Consider the following 18,281-nt stretch of genomic DNA (forward strand, 5'->3'; position numbering starts at 1 on the left):
TGCCTGAGCCCTTCCAGACCCTCTATTTCAAGGGACTTTCAGAGGTCACACGAACTACAGCTTGTGAAGGGGTCACAGCGCTGGGAACTGGCCATCCCTGGCCTCCTGCTTTACCCACGGAGCCACACGGCTCCAGTCTCCCCACTGGCTGCATCACCCAGGGGAGGGAAGGAAGAACTGAGGAGCAGCAAACTGATTCAGTAGGTAACCCAAGGCATAAATAAATGAGTTGTGCAGGTGAGGTTACTCCAAGGGGGGAGACTAGTCTTCACAGAATAATTAAAAACTTGATTACTGTCAGGTATCAAGTATCCTGTTGTCACATTCAGCATCACCCTTTGGGAAAATGAAGCCCTTTTAGGCCTATTGCTTTTTTGTCTCTGGTTTTGTCTTCTTTCCCCACCTTCCTTTCTGGTTTTGTCCTTAAAGCATTCCCTTGTTCTCTGCATTTCCCCTGTCCTGTGGGTCTCGAGTCCAATCATCTGGAATCTTTTCCAGTTCCTCCAGACAGTTTTATGCAAAGCTGAGTCTGCAGATCTTCAGCCCATATGTTACTGCCAGCTTTAACATCAAGATAGAAGAGCTGGACCCAGAGCTACACACTTAGGTCCCTTCAAAAACAAGTTGAGCAAAAATATTAGCCATTAAATACAGGAAATTTATAGGAGAGTTTTCTCCTCGTGTGCACTAACTCTGCATCCCTGAAGTTAATTTCCAAATGAAAAATATTTGGCATGTATTAAGAGTGAAGTAAAAAAAAAAAATCTCTGCAAGGCATGCCCTAAAGAGCTGAAGGTATCCAAAATAGATCAAAAAAAAAAAAAAAATCTCTTCCCTGAAGGCTACTCAGAAAAGGAAGGTGTCAGGGACCAGGAGAGGGCATGGAAAAAGTCATCTGAAGAGATGGGACTGGCAGAGCTTTGCTTATATCTTGGAACAGCCTGACGGCATGGGACAGACTGAGCTTGTAGTTTGTGTGGTGCAGAAGAGCTGACATGCACCTCTGAGTTGTTCCACACTGTCTGTGGACTTGGGGAGGCACCAGCTGTCCCATGCTAACCCCGGGTGATGTCTGGGCAGCCTGTAAGATTACAGCAAACAGATCTCAGAGGCGCCTGCTGACAGTGGCCGGTATCTCTTAGCTTGCACTGCTTCAGAAGGGTTGCACAGAGGAGGAGATGTGGCCAGGTTTCAGCTTTGCTTTTCTCTAAATACACCTTGAGCACAAGGCTGGCATTCCCCACCATCTTCCCATTCCTCCACACATCACAAACACAGGGGCAGGTCCTCGTTTATGTTTCTCTTGCTTCTAAATTTTTACAGTGCTGTGTTGTGAGTGGCGTCCCTGCCACAGGACTGTTTACTAGTGAGAGGGGAAAGAACTGTCCACATCACTGTCTCCTCTCTCAGTTGGTTTGCGGGACTAAACTGTAAACCCAAAAGTGGATCTCCCTAGTTGCTGTTTTTCAGAGTAGAACTGCCATTGCCATAGAGAAGTTCACTTTCAGACAGTGCTTGTCCTCAGTTGTTACCCACACTGTGCATCACAAACAATCTGGGTGATTCCTAGACCTGCCTTGCAAACCAACGTGCAGCACAGTGTAAACAGATAGGCCCAAGTTCTCTGACTCTGTCTGGCCTCTGTGGGAAACTTCTCTGGCCTGGGTTTCATTAGAACAGACGTTTGTCATTTTCAGGATTTTTGCTTCTTATGCATGACCTAAATAGAGAAAACATAGCCCAGCACCAGGAACAGAAAGCTGAAAACAAATACTGCAGTATTTATTTTGGAAGCAAAAAGCTAAGGTGTTCATTGATCCCAAACCCCTTCCATGACAGTCCAGGACACTTGAATGAAATTACAGCTGTGCAGTCTGGAGTTATTTAAGTAGGAAATGGAGCTGATTACTTATAAGAAATAAATTTAAGGTTTTCACATCCTTTAATACTTCTTGACCAGGCTGTAGCAAGAGAAGTCTTCATTGTCGTATAGTCACCACCCATACATCTGCCAGTTTGTCTCATACTGTCTCCAACACACTGAACCTTAACTTTCTACAAATGAAATGTCCGTACACCAAAGCATCGCTATTTCCAGAAAAAACAGATGTTTGAAGATACCTTCACAATGTGTACAGAAAACACTGGCACAAACAAGACAGGGTTTAGATGTTTTTAAGAGAACCTCTAATTATTTAATTAAATCTATGGAGTTCAACACCTCACATAAGTTTTGGGTGTTTCTTTAGCTTCTGGTGTCCAGAGAAGAAAAAATTTAGCAGGTCCAGATGACAGTCACATTTTAGGGCAAAGATCTGAATAAAGACTAATTCATCAGTTTCCCACTACATTATTTGTCCTTAATTGACTCTTCTGAAATAAAAGTGCTGACCACAACTGATCAAAAGATACTTCCTTATATTATATTAAGATTTCAATTCCCATGACTGTGAATAGGCAGGTTTCACTCATCCTCATATTTGGTTCTGTCTACCTTGATAACTCAAAAGGTTTGTGACCAATCCCTTGTGTATGTACACACAGAGAACAGAGAGCACTTTACCTGCCAGGGAAACACTCTGCCTGTCACAGCTTTAATAACAGCTTATGGAGAACAAGATGACTTGTGGCACTAAAGAAATCAGAGCAAATATGACAGCCAAGATTTCCAGTTTTTAATAACTAGAAGGAATTAAAACAAGTTTGTTGCTTATATTTGTTTACACAATCATTCTGAACCATGTTTCTTTTGGAGGAAAAAAAGTCTTTAAAAGGAGTATTTTGCTTATAACCTAATTTTATTTAGAACATTCATTTCAAGTTTTCACATTACAGTAAGAACAAGCACCACATTTAAATCGTGAGTGAGGTATGAAATCTGAGTGAGCTGCTCGTTAGACAGCAGAGGCATTAGATAGCACCTATACTCCAGGGCATTTAGATTTTTCACCCCAGGGCTTTAGAAAATGTCCACAATCGAAGGATGACTGAGCCTATGGAATGGTGGATAGCAAGTTACTGAAACCCATTTGCATCCAACTCTGGAACGCAGCAAAGGGAAATCACCTGGCTTGGCAAAACAGCTAGCTCTTGCCACAGACAGGGCCCAGCTGCAGCAGATGTGGCTGGTTTAGGGTTAACTCAGGTTTGCAGTTACCCCCAGGAATCTCCTCCCAGGGACCAATTACCACGAATTCCCAGTATTTCCTACCAGCACAGCACAGACCTGCTCCTTTGTTATTCAGCTGATTACACCTGAAGATCCACATCAGGCTGGAGCTAAACTGAGGCTTGACAAATGGGCAGAAGTGAGAAACAGGTGAGTCAGCAAGGACAGTTTTGTAGCAGGAAAATATACAGCAGAGTAGAAGAAACTTTTCTTGCCACAAGCCCACACAGATTTATACCAAGTCAGATTACAGCACCACTTTCATCATTAGCAGTTCTTGTCTTCGGCAGCCCTGCTCATAGAGTGGTGCCAAGTGATTCACACTGTCAGCACTTCTGCACTCCCCTCACGACAGAAAGGGCTCCCGGTTCCACAGAGATGTAGGCACATCAAGTTCTCACTCAGGATCAAGCATGACACCTCACTTTTTATGGGTCTGTACAAACGCTGGGATAGTGAGTGTGCCAGTCTTGACTTCTGCTCGGATTTCAGGTTTGTGCTTTAATGAGAAGACAAGAGCTCGCACCATTCTGCGATACGGCGCGCTAATGAGACGGGAAGAGAGATGAAAAGCTTCTCGCTCAATATTTTCAGCCAGTGGGTGATCAATCTGAAAACAGCAAAGTATAAAATTAGATCTTTACATTTAATAAGGAGACCAACTGGTTGAAATTGGAGTTTGGGGCTTTTCAGTGTTTTTTCATTAATCAGCTTAGATTCAAGGAAATCTACTTCCCATCACAAGTGTAACAGGAAGAGCAATTTAATTCCACCCTAGCAATTAAGGAACAAGGCAGCATGGTCAGTAGCAGGGAACATATCCACATCTCCAGCTGGGTGGCAGTACTTTGCCATCACAACAGGAAACTAATCTGCAACTAGCTTTGGGTATCAAGCTCAACTGCAATTATAAGCTACATTGTACTGTCTCCATAAAGCTCACTTTTGATCTTGCTGATATAAGGTACCTTGGATACTATTTTAAACTTGATTCCAACAGCAACTCTAAGACATGCCAAACACTTGGCATCTCTGCCTGGTGCTATAAAGGGAAATGTGGGCTCTCTGTGTGTAGAAGGAGGTGTAATTAAGAATGCAGAAAGGGATTTGCTAAATGTTAATTATGTAGTTATTGCTTCAACATGTGCCAAAACCTGTAATTTAGCACAGCTTAGAAAAAAATTCCCCACCCATCAAGAAATGGTTTCAATTTCACTTCTGCCTTTTGTGATGGGGAATCTCTTTGCATGCAGGAGATTCCAGAATGTCAAATAGTATTCCTCCAAGTCCACTGCCCACTCTGTTTTTGCTACCCATCGCTAAACTGCCCCTCTGGTGGGCAGCACTAGAAGCCCCTTGGATCCATTCAGCCCCACCTTCCCTCCTCCTTTTTGTCAGCCTCTCACGTGTCCCTGCTCACCTTCTGCTGGACCTCTGTGGCTTCCCTGCCCATCTATGCTGTTCACCTGCTGCTGCAAGCTCCACTTGCACATATGGTGGTAGCTGCAAGCTAAAAGGGTATTTTTCCTTGCCATGCTTTCAGGAAAGTCCTGTTCAGAGCAATTCTGCTTTACCCAACACTACTTGTTTTAGGGTGGTACCATAGCCTTCAGGTTTGGAGTTTACTATCAGTCTTATCACCATGCATAGACGTGCTTTCCAAGAACTAAGCTTGACCCGGAGGCCTGGCAATGGTGAGCTCCCACCTTTCTGAGGCATTCCCACAGCAAACCATCCTTCTGTGCTGCCTCAGTCTGGATGGACTGGAAGTTGGAGAGGTTGTTCTCATAGCTAGCAAATACATAGCTTTGAAACTCTTGAGTGCTTACCACTTGACTTGCCATTTAAAGGATAATTAATGAATAAATTAAAAAGGATAATTATTATGGCATTTCATAGACCAAGCAAACTAGTCATTAAGCCTTACAGCAAAGCCTTGTTCATTTACTTAAAGATACCTGAGGGATCTGGTATTTATCACCACTTTATATACTGTCAACCTTGCCTCTGTTTTTGCAATAGATTTAAATTTACAAACGTTTAATTACTTAAATATGAAACACCCAAAAGGTCCCAGCATTGCTTTCACAGCTGTTAAGTAGTAGGAAAAACTTTATATTCTATTAACTTCCTCCTTCTCTTGTAGAGCCCAACTGCAGTAGATACACAACTATTCTGCTGACTGGCTATGAAAATGAGAGCAAATACCCCCCCTTACAATTAGTAGGTTTACTTGGTTAACAACCAAAAAAAATGTACCTTGTAAAAAAGCTACTTATAAATGGAGATGTGCAGCAAATCACTGAAAATAGGAACAGATTATCTGGTCTTGTCCCCACTCTGCAGGCAGGACCAGCTTTACAGTAGCTATGGCTGAAAAAGGTTTAACTTGGTCCTACAAGAAATAACTCTTTGAGCCAAAGACAAACGGAGCTGAACGCTACCTCCAGATCCAGGGCTTCACAAAGCAGCTTCCGTGCGTTCTTTCTGAAAGCCTCAGTCTTGGGATCACTCCTGACCTCTATTGAGGGCTTGTTTGAATGGTCTTTGATGAAAGTTCGCCACTCCGTGTAAATCTCTTTGGCGAGGCTGGCCACATCGTGATCTGAATGTTTGCGCATCTTATTCACTGTGTGACCTGGAAAACAGTAACAGCTCCTTCAGGTTTGGTAGGTGGACAAAATATAATGGACACCAGTCAAATCACATCGGTGCTAAAGCAGCTGCATGCATTTTTAATTCATGCAGCGTCAGCAAAACAACCAGAGCATTGACACAAATATAAATGTAAAATTATTAGGAATTAAGCCTGAAGTTCTCAATCCTTGACTTCTGCAGTGATTTTTGCCCGAGCAATTAGCAAGGAATTGACTTATACATGTGAAAATTACCTTCCCAAGGTGTGGAGCAACACTTATGTAATACAGGGCTACATTAATTTTCTACACGGATACTAGATTTGGTGAAAGCTTGTGAGATTGGCCTACAAAGAATGCTGGTTTTGAACTCAAAACCCCTTTAAGGAAACAGATGTTGCTGGTGACGGCTATAGCATTTTAACACACCAACATCACCGTGACTCCAAGCTGAATCTTTCCAATCGACAGGGCCTGCCAGCGCAAAAAAGGCTTTCCTCTGAGAGGAGACAAAAGGGATCTACTTCCAGCGGGGTATGTCTCTCTGACCACTAGCGCTGTTGGCCAGGAGATGTCACTGTTAGGCTTCGGTGGCTCTTCCAGCCACGTTCAGGCAGGCACTGGGAAAAAAACCTTGGAATAAGATGCACATGGCAAATGAAATACCAGTTCAGAAGTATGGGGACAGGGGCAGATCACATCTCTTTTTCTAAGGCAAGGGGGGCTCTCCAAATAGAGATCCAGCTGCTGTAACGGCAAACAAAGGCCAGCACGGCTGCCCCTCACGCCAGGATACTCTCCACAGACATGAAAGGCAGGGACCATGTGGTCTCACATTATCCCTCCCCCAAGTCCTACGGAAAAGAGCCGGGCTGTGTCATTTGCACCGAGCTGGCCGTCTACATCCTCAGCGTGAGGATGTAGTAAGCAGTTCTGGGCCGATCTGAGGAGAATTTCTCACATGTTCAGAGGATTCAGCCAGATCAAACAGATGAGCCACGTCTCGGATGGCAAGAGAGCACTCTGCCATGCCCCTCACAGATAGCAGTAGAAGGAATAAGATACACAGGTGCCCAAGAAGAGCTCTTCAAAAATTTGACCACAGAAAGGGTGATGCAGTATTTGGTAATAAGCAGGCAACCTGGGAGGAATTAGATAGATGACTTTTTCAGTACAAGCTCTGAAAACTGCAGGCTGGATATCAACAATTTTTTATTGGCAGCTACACTTGTTTCTTAAGAAGCTTGCAAGCTCGTCTCTTTTGTACTGACAAAGCCAAGCAGACATAAGACAGCCTAATATTGACAGTCTAGATCAGACAAGATGTACCTATTTTTGTTGAAAGTAACACTTCTTTGGAAGGTATTTTCTTCTTCAGCTCCTCCAAAGCTTCAATCAGATTCTCTTTTGGTTGCCCAGGAAGCTCAAGCATAGACTTCCATCGTTTTATGTCTTCCACAACCACAACTCTCTGAAAAAAAGAAAAGCCATTAGGAAAGCAGAATATTCTTATTATAAATAAGAACACTGGGTTAATCTCAGCTAATGGGGCTGTTATCAACACATGAATTATTGATTATGGCATGAACCAGAGCACAGAATACATGACGTCTTGGGAATAATGGGTACTTGCTTGAGATTAGCAGCCTACTGCAAATCAAGACTGCATTATAACTAGAAGGCAAAGAGAGATGCATCACTCTGGTCTGCTGAACTCAGGGCACGTAACAGCATATGTCTGCTAGAAATGTTTCGAATTTCAGGAGTCCATTGTATAAATGCCTTTCAACAGAAAAATGGATTAAGACCGCTAATTATCTTTAGCAGCCTGGCAGAACCTGAATCTTGCTCAGATTGGCTTTAAATTTAAAATAATGCCAGCAGGGAGAGAAACAAACATTAGGGAACATGAATGCAAACTCAAGTACACTGGACATTTGCAGCGTTTTCCACCCTGGTTTTGCCACAGACCTTGAGAGAACAGACAGCGAGAGTCTCATATTTCAGATGTGAGGCATCTTACTTACAGCAGTGGTCTGACAGCTGGGGTGCTTTATGCACTATTGTTTTACTTTCTGCCTTACATTAACAAGCTCTTTGGTGCAGCAAATGTTTTCCTGTTGCGTTTCTATAAACAGGTGGCAAAGAGGGACTCAGCTCTTCCGCAGGTCTCACGCAGGACCACCATGCAGCCAACTGAAGGGCTCTCCTTGCTGGGGAAAGACGTGAGCTAGCTGGCCATACTGACTGTACTCAAATTGTGTGCCCAGCCTGACCCTACACCACACCAAACGGGTGGGAAAGAGCCAAGTTATAACCCGTGTTGGTTTAGGAAACCCCTTTCACTGCAGCAGAGCCCTCTGCACCTTTCCAACTTTGCTTCACTGTTCTCTGTGAAGGTGCCACCCCAGCACTGGAAAGATTACGAAGAACTGGAGCCACAGGTGGTTTACAAAGCGTTCCTCCCGCTGTCACCCCGTGCTGCTCAGCTCCACACAGAGGCAGGATAGAGCCTGGCGAAGGCCTGACACCCCTTCTTTTGCCCGAGGCGCCTCGGGGTCAGCCTGGTTCCTCCCGGGGTGCTCCCGCCGCCCCGCACACAGCCTCTGGGGAACAGCGTGGTGCTGCCCCAGCGCAAGGCCGGGGGAAGGCCTCACCTCGTGCCCTCGAAGGCAGCGAGCCCCGCAGCAGCGCCCGGTACCGCGGGGTGAAGATCCGCCCCCCCCTCAGGCGCGGGAGGCCGGGGCGAGCCGTGCTACCCCTCCCGCCCCGCCTCCCAGGGCCGGTGACCTGCCTTGAGCGATTCGAGGGTGGCCTGCCGGTAGGCGCGGGGGGCCGGCGCGGCCCGGCGGGGGCTCTCCGGACCGCGGGCCCTGCGCACCACGAACCGGTCCATCCTCCCACCCCGCCGCCTGGGGCAGGGCCCGCCCGCCCGGAAGCCGCTGCCCCGCCCTTTCCGCCGAGTAGTTCCCGCCGGAGGTGAGGCCGCGCGGGCGGCTGAGCCTGCCCCGCGCACGGACTACACCCCCCAGCATGCACCGCGCGGGGAGGTGGGAGGGGGGAATCTCGCGAGAGTTCCCCGGCGCCCGCTGCCGTCAGCGGGGGCCTGCGGGAGGAGAAAGATGGCGGCGCGGCGGGGCGGCCTCCTCTGGCTGCCTCTCGCCCTGGCGCTCCTGGCGAGCAGCAGCAGCAGCGCTCGGGCGGCCGGGCCACTACCTGCCGCCTCGTCCGAGGCCTTTGACTCCGTGCTGGGCAACACGGCGTCGTGTCACCGCGCCTGCCAGCTGACCTACTCCCTGCACACCTACCCCAAGGTACGGGCGGGCCCTGCCTCACGGCTCCCCGCGGCGGCGCTCGGCGGGGCGGGCGGGCCCCTTCCCGGGCTCGGCCCCGCTCCCCTTCTCCCTCCCCCGGGAGGTGTGCTGCGGGACTGCCGGGCAGCACGGCCCCCAGGCCCTCGGCGCGGCCGTTCCCCGGCCTGTCGCTTGTCCCTCTCCCCCTGCAGCCCCATCTCGTGTCTTTTTCCTCCTTGTGCTCCAGAGTGACAGGACATACCCGGGATTTTCTCGGGCAGGAGCCCTTTTCGAGGCATGTTCCCGTGCATGTTTTCTCAAGGAGTGTTGGACGTGTCTTTAAGTAAGCATCAACATGAAGGAAGCTCATGCAGTGCTCGGATAGAGTCAGCAGCAGCCTGCTGCTGTTTTTCCATGGCGTGTCTCATCTGGCTTAGATTTCCATCCCATCAAAGTAGGGAATGCAGTGGCTTCTCCAAAGATTTTGAAAATAGATGGTTAGGCTGTAGCTTGCCAAAGAAATGCCATATTCAAAGTATAGCTTTGTTTTCACTGGCTACTTTTGTGGGTTTTGGGGGATAGCTGCTTTTTTCCCTCCTGTTTCTAAGGAGGCAGCTGTAATTTGACTTGAACTGTTCCATATTTTTAGGCACTAAAACAGTGCCATGTTTATGACAAGCCAGACATCCTGAGTCAGGCCAGTGTGATGCTTGAATGTTGAAGGATGAAGTGTAAATGATGATAAATGAGTAGCTTGTCAGAACTTTCAACCTGTGTTTTGATTCACTTGCGTGGAATTTTTTTCATCTCATGATAAAATACTGAAATAGTGTCTAATGCAAATCTAGTTTCATACTCCAGAGTTTGCTGTTGGTTCAAGCTTTGTGCAGCTTTGAGCTACTGGCTTGAATTTGGAAAATGAATTAGTAAAAATATTTGGCAAATACCAAAAATCTCACCTTTCCTGGTTCTTTCTTGGCAATGTACTTCGTTATCAGCTGCAGCTGTGTAGCAGGTTGAACTCTGAATTATGGAAGGTTTTACCCCGTCTTTGAGATTTCACACAAGGGCAGCTGGCAAATGGAAGTGGAGACAGTGTTAGGGCTTTGTCTGCTTTCATGTGGAACTTAAAATCGGATTTTGTGACTCTCTAGATGATATTGGTATCCCCACAAGGAGAAGGAACAGGGAGTTGTGTGGAATACAAGTAAACTTTTATCTGTACTTATGGCATGTTTTGGTGCCTACAGATGATGATAGTGAGGAGAAAGAACCAAACCTGAGAAATTAGGACTAAACATTATCCTAATACATTTCCACACTGTTTTGGCACAATGCTGTTGTTTCTGTTGTTGGACTCTTTCAAGTCCAAGGAAGGCTATTACTTCTGTGATTTTTACTGTACTTTAAAATTCTTTGTTGTCTGTTGTTGGAGCTGTCAAATAATACTCGCCTCTTCCTTTACGTTTAATCTTTGTTCAATTTGTCACAAAACTACCAGTTGAATTGAAGGAAATTGTTTTAGTTGTCATTGGAAACGAAGACAAGCTTCATTGAGACTTCCATGGAAGGCTGCCATAGAAATCTGTCTGCTAAAGCTAATTCTGTCTGGATATCAAATTACAAAACGTGTTTTCTGCAACAGCATAACTATCGTAGCCACCTTGTCAATGTTGTTGGAGTTAAGTTTTAATTTACATTCACAGTTCTCTACTTTTATGCCTTTAAAGCATGTGAACTTGTGCTCTTTGTAGAGACAAACAATGGCCAATTAATTTACAATAGGCTATACAGTAAGGTGTGGTATGTTTGCTTTTGTTAAATTAATTCAGAGTCCGTTTTCCACCTGTATAGGAACTGGCTGCAGTCATTTGAATGGTTATGTGGTTAGTGGTTTTGATGGGTGTGATCATATGCAGGAGTGCTCATGTAATAGAGACTGGTTTTAGTTCTGGAGAGCACTATATGTGGAGTGCACATCCCTTTGGTATTGTGGACAGAAGAAATACGAGGTGTAGGTTTTCTATATTTGCATAATTTTAATAGTTGTAGTGAGGAAGCATTCTTTCCCTTTATTTCAATATAATAAATAAAAATGTTTGTGGAACTGGTTTGGCAAGTAAGCAGTTAGCCAGGGTACTGGTATAGTATATTAGAAGATAATCTCTTATTTTGACAATACTGTGGTAGGTCTGATTAGTCTGGTAGATACATTGTTACATTGTCAAAATTAGTCTTTTTTTGCCCTCTCCTGTTGAGTTCTACTGTTTAAGTCTGAGATGGAAGACTATCTACCTTCGTAGAGTTAAACATCAGTAAATCTTTTACAGCAGTATCTCTTACTCTTAAACCCAACACTTTAAAAAAAAAAAAAATGCAGTGCAGCTTTGCTTGTGAGTTGTAGGACTGGAATGACAAAAGAGAATTTGCTCTTCCAGGTGTGCCCCACCACAGAATGAAGAGCTCTGTTTGAAATAAATCAATATGTATGTTAGTGTTAAAGAGCTGTAGCTTGATTTTTATTTCAGGTCATCCAGAGTGTCATGCTTAGCTGGTTTCTAGGTCTAGTGGAGGGAAGGAGGATGGTGCTCTGGTGGGTGGCTTTTTATAGCACTTCCAAAGAAAAAAAATTGTTTCCTGACAATTTATTCTTGAATGGAGGGATGCAAGCCTTTTCTTGTGCCTTCCCAGGAAGAGGAACTGTACGCGTGCCAGCGAGGCTGCAGACTGTTTTCCATTTGTCAGTTTGTGGACGATGGCATTGATTTGAATCGAACCAAACTGGAATGCGACTCTGGTAAGACTTAAGAACTCCTTCAGCATCCCATAATGTGGAGACATAACAGAGGGAAGAGCAGGAGCATCTGAAGGGATGTTGTTAAATTCGTGAGATTACTTCAGTTGCTCTCTGGTTTTGTTTAACAACTTTCTAAAGTTTGTGTACAGGATATTAAAAGAAAAAAAAAGATCTTAGGGAAAGGTTGTCTGTTCTCTGCGAGTTTGTCCTTACCTGATCCTTAGTGTTGCTGTTTTCCTGAACTTCTTAAGCATCATCAGTCTCTGTAAAGAAATTAGAAATACTTCATTTTACTATAAACAATTTGTCATAAAGGACACAAAATGGCTGGGAAAAAATCCAGTCAAATTAACACTTCTCCTTTAACAATTCTATGTGACAATCAATCCTGTGTACAATTCCTGACCAACTTGTCTATGAAAGCAAATCATTCAAACAGAGTAAGAACACAGATCTTAATGTGCTGTCTGCCTTGTAACTTGTGGTCTAGGCTACATCCAGAAGTTTACCTATGGCTAAACTCTTGGGAATGAGGTACATGTTTTGTTTGAAATAGGCCATTAAATACTGGTGACTAATTCTCTTAGATTATCTGTTAGAACAAAAATTTCACAATAAAGATGAAATATGTGTACTACAGGCCAATTAATACTGGTTTTGGAATCATGTAGAAGTTTTATCCAATAATACAGAGACAGCTGATTCACAGTTTTATTCAGAGATAAGTGGGAAATAACCATCCATAGCAGGAGAGGTAGGAGCTCTCTGTCTATATTTCCAATACAATTAAGCACTAGGCCAGCACTCAGAGGAGGCTTCTGTCCTCTCAGTAGCTCATCAAAACAAGAGGGCTAGTGGCTAGCTGAGAGAGTACTCAAGTGGAAAGTCTGACATGCAAAGATACTAATGTGATACAAAACTGCATTAAATACTCTAGAAATGGGCTAATGCTCTAGTCTGTCATACACTGTGTATAGCTGTGATACAGCATGTCAATCTAGTTGTCAAACCACACATGAAAGAGTGCCATAAAAAGGGGTAATGTAGCAATAGACCACATGTAGAGGTAATTGAACAGTTGCTTACTTTCTGATTTAACTCTCCTTCCTGAGGCTGTTGTCTTTTGCTGGCTTATGTTCTGTAATCTGTTACACTGGTTGGTGCCCTGACTAAGTATTCTGTGCTTGGCAAGATATATCTTGGCTGATCTTCTCAATTCTGTCTTCTGATGATTCTTTATGCCTACAAACACCAGTTTAGTGGCAGTTTTACCATGGAATTGCTGCTCAGGTGCTATGAGCTGAATGCTCAGATGTTTAGCTGCTGATGCTGTGCTTCCTGCCAGCTTCTTAGCCTTTATGATGGTCCATTTGTTCCTGCGGAAAACTGGGAGAGCTGCTGTCCTCTATGTTGCTGTGTGATTTGATTCTTTAGTTCGGGTAGTACTGCAACATTGTCTCCACCTAAGCTTTGGAGTTTGGGGAAGAGCCGTGCCCATGTATTGTCTGCCTGATTTCTCCATTGGCACAATTATTCAACAAGAATAATTTAGATTTGGTCTTTATGATCTCTAGTGAACAATCAATAGAAGCTATCTGTAAAACAGAGTTGGCTTAATTTTCATAAAAAAATTATTCCATAACACTTTCAATGCAGTTTCTGTACTCATCACACTACCAGGAAAATGCTCCTTTGATTTTTCTGTGATACAATGACTTCTGCTGTTATTTCAAACAGATTCAATGGACTAATGGTCCCTCTATTCTTTTCAGGATTCCATCTCTGTTCTCTGAGGTAAAAAATCATGTTTTACGTGATACGTAGAGGAAAAACTATAGTGGAAGTGGGAGGATCAATGAAAACTTGCATCCCTGGGTTTTGCCAGGGTAACATTTCTGATCAGTTGCTCTAATTGCATTCAGATTTCAACTGCCTCATCTGTCTAAGCTCTGATTCCTTAACCTTCATTAGACCTCGGAGCAAATGCTGCCCTTGGAGTGGTTGCCGTATCTTTCCTGCAAATGGGATTGTCAGTCTTCTAACTGCTGCTTTGTTTCTGATCCAACTTATACTGAAAATGTTTTCTTAACTAAAATGCAGAATTTATCTTCTCATTTGGGGAACTTCTTCCTTGCAGCCTGTACTGAGGCATACTCCCAATCTGATGAACAATATGCTTGCCATCTTGGATGCCAGAACCAATTGCCATTTGCTGAGTTAAGGCAAGAGCAAGTAAGTAGATGACATGTTTTTCAAATACCACCTACTTGTTTTCTGTTCAGTGTGTGTCTTCTGTTTTTTAAATTTCTTCAAATGGAAAATAAATCTTCCTAAAGACTGAAATCTAGACATGGGGCGAGAAGTGAGCAAGAACATGACTTCTGTCCTTTTCATATAAAAACAAATGGAAAACCAGTTAATGTTGTGCTTGCAGTTAATGTCCCTGATGCCAAGAATTCATCTCCTCTTTCCTCTGACGCTGGTGAGATCATTCTGGAGTGACATGATGGATTCAGCTCAGAGCTTCATAACATCCTCATGGACTTTCTACCTTCAAGCAGATGATGGCAAAATTGTCATATTCCAGGTGCTTGCTTTTTTCATTGAGATTAAGGTGTCCTGGCTGTAAATGCTTAACTCTGCTCCTTGCAGTCACAGAAAAGACTATAGAGCACTATCAGAAGTGTTTAGTTTTTGCTAGTATTTCACTGCCTTTAGGGCCAATGGAGGATGGGGATTGAACTTAGGTGAATGGTGCATGTCTTAAGTTAACTTCCCTATTAGTTATGAAAATGTAAAATGTCAAGATCAGTGAAAGCTTGCTAGTAGGATCTCCTAACTCCTTATTTTGTTTTAGTCAAAGCCAGAAGTACAGTATGTTCCACAGCTTGATCAGGAAGCTGGCGATACAAGAGGATCCTTGTCACTGAGTAAAACAGCCTGTAAGTTGTTCTTTGTGCTTTGGAAGAGCAAATGCAAATGTTCCCTGTCATAAAAAAAAAAAAAAAAGTTGTCGCAGGTGGCACATGAAAGCAAATTTTTAGAAAGCTGAAATATAATTGTTTGCCGTGTAGACTGCACTATGTACGCTTAGCAAAGTCTGTGGTAGAAACCAAGCTCTGCTGGAAATAGAAACATGCAAGCTAGGGCCATTCTAAAAGCTTCCTTTTATGCTCTCTGTATAGACAAACTGTGTGGCATTAGGGTCTTCTCTTTTATTGCTCTCCTGACCACTGTTTCTGCTGTTGTATTTCAGCAGACCTACGTCCAGGAAGTTCGCAGACGTACCGAGGACTTTTTGAAGAACGAGAAAATGACAGCTTTTTCAAGTGTCTTTCCATGTATGTATTCTATATTCTAGAATGTCTGTACCTAGTAGGAAGGATAATGGCCTCTCCTCTGTGTGTATGGGGACACTGTTGAAAGATCTCAGTGCTACAAGTCTGTTAGGTCAGGATACATAGCAGTTAAAATTGTGTGTCTGACTTTCCTATTGTTGCTTTTCTGTGCTTGGCCCCATGTTATTTGCAGACTGTTCTGCCAACTTTGATTTGCCTTTCCATTTCAAGTGAACATCATATTGATAATTCCCTACACTGTTTTTTGAGTGTGTTCTGTGAGCTGTTTAATCAATACTGTGTTATGCCTGTTCTTTAGCTCTGGATATGTTTCAGGGCAAAGCAGTTGTTTTGTATTTTGTCTGATATGAAAGACACTGTTGTCTTGTTTCCTGACTGAAAATACCCAGTATATCTTTATTAAAGCTTTGCTGAAGATCAGCACACTGGTTCTTCTTTCGCTTACTCTGATTACTTTCTCCTTAAAAGTTTACACATGAAGGATCAGTGAATTGCACCCCAAATATGTAACAGAGAAATCTGGTTTTAATACTCTAAATGGGAGGATCCTTAGGGCCCAATAAACAGAATTGTGTCTTTTAAGTTAGATAGTAAATAGGCATTAGAGTACCCAGGAGTCTGAAGTGGGCTGTGTAGCTGGAAGAGCTAGAGACTAATGAATCAGCAGGAAATGCAGTCAAAATTGAGCCAAACTTTTTAGAGGGTCCATTGTCTTGTATTTAGTATATGAAATCTAGTAACATTCTTTTCATTTCAGAAATTCCAGTTGGATTTTAACCACTACGCTTGTCCTGTCAGTGTTGGTGCTGCTCTGGATTTGTTGTGCAACTGTAGCTACAGCTGTAGAGCAATATGTTCCATCTGAGGTAATGCTATTTTATAACTTAGAATATTTTGAATTTATTCATTATATTACTTTCATATTACAGCTGCCTAGTGACTAAGAAACGTTTGGGGGGAGGTTCAACTAGAAAGAGGTTTTTTTATTTTGTGGATGTGGTTAGCAAAACAATTTTGTTATTTAAACAATGATCTTATAGCTGAACAATTCTTGCTTATTCCTGTGGCTGATTGGTGCTCTGAGCCTTACTCAGGCAGCCCAGGTAGGATGTCTTTTGGTTTGTAGCGCTCTCCTCTTGACAACCTTCAGATTACTCTTAACAAGTGGAGGCTGCTTTTAATTTCTCTGCGAATAAAGCTATACTGAGAGTCAGCTGGTGTAGGTGGAACCCAGTGTGAGTTTAATCCAGGAGGATCAATAGTGAGAAGTGACAGCACATTATCAGTGAGCACAGAGAGTCTGACCCGAGGGGAACTGGCTGAACTAGCATCTCTAGTGCCCAGAGAGATCCCCGTGCTTCTGAAATAAGCAAGGCTCACAGTATTTGCAAGCTAAAGGAGCTGTTACACAAGCCCTGTATCTACTGTTGTTCCTGCAGATTTAATACATTTGGACTCAGATCTTGTTCCAGCCATGAATTTCAGATGTTACAGAAAGCCTGGGTTAACTTGTGTTAGAGGGCTGCAGCCATCAGAACCAGGAATGAAGTTGCCTAGTGAAATGCATTTTATTCACAGTATGGAGAGTCTTTGTCTTAAAGTAAATTGTTTAAATATTTCAGAAGCTGAGCATCTATGGAGATTTGGAATACATGAATGAACAAAAACTGAACAGATACCCATCCTCTGCACTTGTTGTGGTTAGATGCAAGACTGAGGAACATGAAGAAGCAGGACCTCTTCCTACAAAAGTCAATCTGGCCCAATCAGCAATTTAAATAAGTTTCCATTGGATCCAATAGACTAATTCTAACAGAGCTAGCAACTCCTGATTGTTTGTGGTGGTTCTTCAGATAAGAAGCTTAGCAGCCAGTCTTTAAATGCAAATAAAGTTACAGAATCCACAGATGTCATGGGATTTTGTTTTCAACTAGGGGTGAAGATTCAGACATCTTGAATTTATGTTTGTTTCCAGACATAATCACTTCTCACTGGTGTTTGCTATGTGTCTTTTTGCTTACAAAAGCTGTAAGCATGCTTTCCATACTTCTGCCATGACACTTTCAAACTTATTTGTGTGTTCTAGGATGTAATGTGTACATTCAGAGTTAGCTTTGTAAAGGTATAAGAAATTTTAAGTAGGCAGGAGATGCCTTTTTAGTGTTGCACTTTCTGTTGTAGTTAAGAGAAAATATTATAAAATTATCTGCTGAATTTTTGTACTTGTTAATGTTCATGCACAAACAACCCTGTCTCCAAAAATAGAAATATATTTTTTCTACAGTGTGGCAATATCCAAGATGGAAAGCATTTGTTGAGGTACTGTAGGCTAGAATTGAGTTTGTGAAAGATGGAAACTTTGTTAAAGCTTATGGACATATCCCTTCACACAGAGAACATAACATGGTCAATTATTTTGTCAAACTTTTAGCCTTTAAGTCTTAAATTGCTTGTAAAGTTAGCGCCTGTGTTTTCTGAAGACTTTCTGTTCTTGATTAACTATTCTAGTCTTGTAACTTCATTTACAGAAACAAGTTGATTCCTGAGAAATGAGAACAGACAAATAAAACTGACTGTATAGAAAATGTTGACTATATAGCTTTTTGCTATGCTTAGTTATTGACCATAACATGCAGTGTGAAAGCCTGTCTGTAACATTCCTCTCATAGGCAGCGTGACCTGATTTTGCTACACGATTCACTAACGCAACCACAACGAACAGTGCCCCTCGTATTTCTAGTATATTTTTTTGCAGCTCTCTTCTTTGAGGAGATGACTACATGCTGGTTCCCATAGCACTGACAAGTTGGGGATGTGTGTGGTTTATTTTAAGGTGTCTGTAAGTGTTTGAAAGCTGGCTAGATCTCATCTCCAACTTATCATATTTTGTTGATTATGCAGAACTCCCTTGAAAGTTTAAAAAAACCCCAAAAAACCCACAAACAACACCTCTTCAGGTTTTGAATTCTGGTGAGAACTCTAGATGTTCTGGAGGATGCAGTACAGTGTTCCGTCGCTGTTAAAACT

General features: G+C 43.1%; 2 protein-coding genes across 4 annotated transcripts; one reads left to right on the top strand and one right to left on the bottom strand.

Annotated features, from left to right (window-relative positions):
* Positions 1–1,761: 1,761 nt before the first annotated feature.
* On the bottom strand, positions 1,762–8,728 carry TCEANC2 (transcription elongation factor A N-terminal and central domain containing 2). Its single transcript, XM_074876002.1, has 4 exons — positions 8,600–8,728; positions 7,135–7,276; positions 5,614–5,807; positions 1,762–3,779 (listed from the first exon to the last, which is right to left on the bottom strand). The coding sequence occupies exons 1-4, from the start codon at positions 8,699–8,701 to the stop codon at positions 3,591–3,593; spliced, it is 627 nt and encodes a 208-aa protein (XP_074732103.1). The 5' UTR covers positions 8,702–8,728; the 3' UTR covers positions 1,762–3,590.
* Positions 8,729–8,880: 152 nt separating this feature from the next.
* Positions 8,881–17,839, top strand: TMEM59 (transmembrane protein 59). Of its 3 annotated transcripts, none has more exons than XM_074876005.1 (8): positions 8,881–9,119; positions 11,790–11,895; positions 14,033–14,127; positions 14,330–14,482; positions 14,753–14,837; positions 15,155–15,236; positions 16,012–16,120; positions 16,877–17,839. In XM_074876005.1, exons 1-8 carry the CDS (start codon positions 8,928–8,930, stop codon positions 17,030–17,032), a joined length of 978 nt encoding a protein of 325 aa, XP_074732106.1. In that variant the 5' UTR covers positions 8,881–8,927; the 3' UTR covers positions 17,033–17,839. The 3 variants fall into 3 exon arrangements, with proteins under 3 accessions (XP_074732106.1, XP_074732104.1, XP_074732107.1); XM_074876003.1 differs by having other exon boundaries at positions 8,883–9,119; positions 15,152–15,236; XM_074876006.1 differs by lacking the exon at positions 8,881–9,119 and adding an exon at positions 9,311–9,441 and having other exon boundaries at positions 15,152–15,236.
* Positions 17,840–18,281: the final 442 nt, after the last annotated feature.

This window comes from Strix uralensis, chromosome 8 (assembly GCF_047716275.1).
Source record: "Strix uralensis isolate ZFMK-TIS-50842 chromosome 8, bStrUra1, whole genome shotgun sequence".
Taxonomy (NCBI): domain Eukaryota; kingdom Metazoa; phylum Chordata; class Aves; order Strigiformes; family Strigidae; genus Strix; species Strix uralensis.